Source organism: Bison bison, unplaced genomic scaffold (genome assembly GCF_000754665.1).
Source record: "Bison bison bison isolate TAMUID 2011002044 unplaced genomic scaffold, Bison_UMD1.0 scf7180017864057, whole genome shotgun sequence".
NCBI classification, from domain to species: Eukaryota; Metazoa; Chordata; class Mammalia; order Artiodactyla; family Bovidae; genus Bison; species Bison bison.
In genome coordinates this window covers 2641525-2647185 of record NW_011494629.1, presented here as the reverse complement: position 1 = coordinate 2647185, position 5661 = coordinate 2641525, and the positions used below count along the sequence as shown (strand labels likewise).

The 5661-nt window shown below is 43.1% G+C and overlaps 1 protein-coding gene across 1 annotated transcript in view; it reads left to right on the top strand.

Annotated features, from left to right (window-relative positions):
- Positions 1-5661, top strand: part of WNK2 (WNK lysine deficient protein kinase 2) — a 151298-nt gene that overhangs the window by 106527 nt on the left and 39110 nt on the right. Inside the window, exon 19 of the mRNA XM_010836061.1 lies at positions 5238-5658. Within this exon, the coding sequence (XP_010834363.1) occupies positions 5238-5658 (421 nt within the window). The remainder of the gene's footprint in view (positions 1-5237; positions 5659-5661) is intronic.

Genomic DNA, 5661 nt, shown 5'->3' with positions numbered 1-5661 from the left:
AAGAAAGGCAATGCCAAAGAATGCTCAAACTACCACACAATTGCACTCATCTCACATGCTAGTAAAGTATATAATAAGTCCAACTGGTCTAATGTTAAGACCACTGTTTCCTTATTGGTTTTCTGTCTGTATGATTTCTCCCTTGATATAAGTGAAGTGTTATAATCTTCTATTCTTATTCTATTGTCAATTTTTCCTTTTTCTGACCATTAATATTTACTTTCCAGATTCAGGTGCACCTGCATTTGTTTTTGTTCGGTTGCTAAGTCGTGTCTGACTCTTTGTGACCCCAGGGAGTGTAGGCTCCTCTGTCTTCTCCCATCTCCAAGAGTTTGTTCAATTCATGTCCAACGAGTTTGTGATGCTATCTAACAATTTTGTCCTCTGCCACTCCCTTCTTTTGTCTTCAGCATCAGGATCTTTTCCAGTGAGTCAGCTCTTTGCATCAGGTGGCCAAAGTATTGGAGCTGCAGCAACAGTCCTTCCAATGAATATTCAGGGATGATTTCCTTTAGGATTGACTAGTTTGATCTCCCTGCTGTCCAGGGGACTCTCAGCAGTCTTCTCCAGCACCATAGTTTGAAAGCTTCAGTTCTTCACACTTAGCCTTTTTTATGGTCACTTCAACACATGACTACTGGGAAAACCATAGCTTTGACTATACAGACATTTGTTGGCAAAGTGATGTCTCTGCTTTTAATATGCTGTCTGGGTTTGTTGTAGTTTTTCTTCCAAGGAGCAAGCATCTTTTAATTTCATGGCTTGTAGTCATTGTCCACGCTGATTTTGGAGCCCAAGAAGATAAAATCTGCCACCATTTCCATTTTTCCCCTTCTATTTGCCATGAAGTGATGGGACTAGATGGGACCTGGTATTTTAGTTTTTTAAGTGTTGACTTTTAAGCCAGCTTTTTTACTCTCCTCTTTCACCCTTATCAAGAGGCTCTTTAGTTCCTCTTCACTTTCTGCCCTTAGAGTGGTATCATCTGCATATCTGAGGTTGTTGATATTCTTCCCATCAATCTTGATTCAGTTTTTGTAATTCATCCAGCCTGACATTTCACATGATGCACTCTGTATATAAGTTAAATAAACAGGGTGACAATATACTCCTTTCCCAATTTGGAACCAGTCAGTTGTTCCATGTTCAGTTCTAACTGTTGCTTCTCGAATTGTATACAGTTTTCTCAGGAGACTGGTAAGGTGGTCTCATATTCGTGTCTCCTTAAGAATTTTCCACAGTTTGTTGTGAGCCACACAAAGGCTTTAGTGTAGTCAATATTAGGTGCATATATATTAATGAATGTTATATTCTCTTCTTGTATTGATCACTATCAGTATATAATGGCCTTTGTCTTATTTATAGACTTTCTCCTAAAGTCTATTTTGTAAGATATGAGTATTGCTACCAGCTTTCTTGTCATTTTCATTTCCGTGAAATATCTCCTTCCATCCCCTCACTTTTAGTCTGTGTATTTTTAACTCTAAAGAGAGTCTCTTGAACATAGATGGGTCTTGTTTTTTTATCCAATCATCTCCTCTATGTCTTTTGATCGGAACATTTAGTCCATTGACATTTAGTTAGTTAGTTAGTGTTAGTCGCTCAGTCGTGCCTGACTCTTTGTGACCCCATGGACTGCAGCCCACAGGCTCCTCTGTCCATGAGATTTTCCAGGCAAGGATACTGGAGTGGGTTGCCATTTCCTTCTCCAGGGGATCTTCCCAACCCAGGGATTGAACCCCATTAACACTTAAAGTGATTATATATAGGTATGTATATATTGCTATTTTGTTACTTGTTTTCTGGGTTATTTTTTCATTCTGTGTTCTTTTCATGGTCTTTTAGTTTCTTTCTTTGTGGTTTGATTATTTTGTTTAGTGGTATGCTTGTGTTACTTTCTCCCTATTTTTGTGTGTCTACTGTAGGATTCTGATTTGTGGTTGCCATGGGGTTCATATATGTTGACTTAAATATCTATTTATTTTAATCTGGTCATTTAAGTCATTTAAGTTCAAGCACATTCTAAAAAAGTCTCCATTATTTTACTCGTCTCCCCCACATTTTGTGGGTGTTTCGTTTTGTTTTTGTTTTCTGGCTGTGCCACACAGCATGCAGGATCTTATTTCCCCAAACCAGGGATTGAACCTGTGCCTCCTGCAGTGGAAGCATGGAATCTTAGCCACTGGACCCCCAGAGGAGTCACCATAGTTTGTGTTTTTTTATGTCATATTTTACATCTCCATGTGTATCTCTTAACTGTTTGTTGTAGTTATAGTCGACTTTCTAATTTTTGTCTTTTAATCTTATATAAGCATTTGATCCACAGTCTTTGCTGTATATACTGTGTATTTTCCTTTACTGGTGGGATTTTCCCGTCCTATAAATTCTTTCATTTTGTTGTACCCTTTTTTTTCCACTTGGAGAAGGCTAAGACTTCCTTTAAAGTTGGGTTAAATATTATAAACTTTTAGTTTTTCCTTATCTGAGAAGTTCTTTAGCTGTCTCTTAATTCTGAATGATAATCTTGTTGGGTAGATTATCCTAAGTTTTAGATTTTTCCTTTTTAGCGCTATCGGTATGTCATGCCATTCCCTTGTGGTTGTAAAGTTTCTGCAGAAAAATCAGCTGATGGACTTATGGATGTTTCTTTATATGTTACTCTCTGTTGTTCTCTTGCTGCCTTCAGATTCTCTCTTTGTCTTTAACATTTACCATTTTAATTATGGTAGGTCTTGGTGTATATGTCTCTGTCAGCTTGGGACACTATGTTTACCATACATGGATATCTATTTTTCTCCAGGTTCAGAGAGTTTTCAGTCATAGTTTCATCAAATACATTTTTTTACCCTTTTCTCCTTTGGAACCTCAATAATGCAAATATTAGTATGCTTGATATTGTCCTGCTGCTGCTGCTAAGTCGCTTCAGTCGTGTCCGACTCTGTGCGACCCCATAGACGGCAGCCCACCAGGCTCCCCCATCCCTGGGATTCTCCAGGCAAGAACACTGGAGTGGGTTGCCATTTCCTTCTCCAGTGCATGAAAGTGAAAAGTGAAAGTGAAGTTGCTCAGTCGTGTCTGACTCTAGCGACCCCATGGACTGCAGCCTACCAGGCTCCTCCATCCATGGGATTTTCCAGGCAAGAGTACTGGAATGGGGTGCCATCGCCTTCTCCGTGATATTGTCCTAGAGGTCCCTTAACTTGTTCTAATTTTTTAATATTCTTTTTCTGTTCAGATTGGGTGGTTTCCATTATTCTGTCTTCTAGCTCTCTTAGGCATTCTTCTGTATCACTTAGTCTGCTGTTAAATCTTTCTGGTGTTTTTTCATTTCAGTTGTTGTATTTGATGACTTTATTTTTGGTATTTTCTACCTCTTTGTTAAAATTTTCACTGTGTTCATCTATTATCTTCCTTAGTTCATTAAGCATTCTTTTACTAATGCTTTGAACTCTTTCTGGTAAATTATTTATCTATTTTATTATTTATTTTTTCAGGGGGTTTTCTCCTTTTTTCATATAAAAGAAATCCCTCTGTCTTCTCATTTTGCTTAACATCTGTTTTCTCTATGAAATTAGGTGAAACAGTTACCTGTCTTGGTCTTAAAGAACTGTACTTGTATGGGAGCATCTCTGTTCAGTCTGTCTCTGCCCAGTGGCTTTGGTGGGAGAGCTGGGTCTGAAGTAAGCAGGGTCATATCTTTTCCCAGAGTGTGTGGGCTGGTATCACCTTGATGGTAGGTAGGATTGGAGATGGAGAGGCTAGAGGCAGAGCCAGGTATGATCTGGGGCTTCTTGTATGCTCATTGGTCATCACAGCCCTATCAAGGGTGGGGTCTGGTCCCAAAGTCTAGAGCAGAATCCCTGAGGGTGGAGTTCAAGCTGCCTCCTTTCCCTGTGAGTGTGTGCTCCCCACTCTCCTGACAATGAAATGTTTGCTCCAGCGGAGATCTGTACTAGAGCAAGAGGATCTGAGTGGTACCTGGTATAGGCCAGTGTGTATGCTTGTACTGTGCCTGCACACCATTCAGAGCGCCAGTCTGTCCTGATCTGCCACTTCTGTGAACACCAGTAATGGCTGTCCCACCCCACCCCCGACCAGATGCAGAGCTGGGTAAGAGCCTGCTCTGTCTCCCACAGATGCACACTATCCTCCACCATAGCAGCCTTTGACCTAGTGGGAAGCTGTGCTGAAGCTCATGGTGCTGGAGTGCGTGCTCAGTGTGGTCTAGGGCATGCCTTGAATCAGTTGCGGGAGACTGACCAGAGTCCCAGGCACTTTCAGTCTGCTTCCTCTGTTTTGCTCCTAGGAGTAAACAAAGAGTATTCACACTCTTCACGAGCAAATTCTAGGTTTCTTACAGCCCTCCTGTTAGTCCCACTGGTTTTCAAACCAGCTAAGGGGACTCATCTTCTCGGTGTCAGACCCCAGGATGGGATGTCTAATGTGTGGTTCTTACCACTCACTCCTCAGGGAGGATCTCCAAGCCCACGTAATCCCCCTTTACCTCTGTGTCCCCTTCTAGGGGCATCAGTTCTGACCTGATCACTTTCTACCTGATTCAGTGTGGATCTTTACAGCCTTGATTGTACAAAAGGCTTCCTGCCAGTCTTCAGTTTGATTTTAGTGAGAATTGTTCCACCTGTGATGTATTTTTGATGTGTTCACAGAGGGTGATGAACCTGTTGTCTTTCTACTCCTTCATCTTGATCTCCTCTCTCTGGTCTGAGCTTCTGATCTTACAGAGCATGGTGTCTGGCTCATCAGAAGTTACTGTCCTCTCCAGGGCAGGGGAATGTGTACTGCTTGCTACTTAAGACTTTATAATTTCATTTTACAGTTTTGTGGAATGGGCCAGTGCAAGGGTCATAAAAGCTGTTTTTATGGAGCTCGCCTGGCACATGGGGGCATGGAAAGACAGTCGACAGACAGGGATAGGTTATGCCCAATGGCTAAGTGCTACAGAAAAATCAGAAGGAAAATGGGATGTGCTAGTGCAGCTGAATGGGACACTTCTGGAACACAACCTGAGGTGGGAAGCAGGGTCGCAGGAAGATATGTGCAAGGAGCCTCGGGCTGGAGCTAACACATGCATTAAGTTGGCATGTTGGAGAAAAGGAGAAGAGGACTGGTATATAGAGCACTACCAGCCCAAAGAAGGCATCTTTTTAGCTAGCAAAGTGCCAGGTGAATAGGACCAGAATAGGTTAGTATAGAGGCATTTTTCCTATTTGTTCTAGATTCAGCACCCTCTAAAGACCAGCTATCCTCCAAGGAGAAACCCAGCTTCTCAACTGATCTGCAGCTTCTGAGCCAAGCAGGCCCCAGGGACCTTCCTGGTGGTGCACCAGCCCCTTTGGTGCCGTCATCCCCTCCCGTGACTGCTCTGTCCCAAGACATGGCCCCACCAGCTGCCAGTCCTAAGCTGGAGCCAGCAACGGGGCCTGCCATGCAGGCAGGGGGATCAGGAACCCCTCAGGGGCCAGCCAGTGAGCATAAGACTCCCTGGCCATTAATGGAAACTCTTGATGCTCAGCTTGCTGCACAGTCCCCTGGCATGGGCCGAGGGCCTTGTGCCCCACCTTTGGAGGCCCCCCTTCACCCCATGGGTCTGGGGGATCCTGCCTTAGCCAGAGAGCCCATCACCAAGGGGGAGCCCCTGTC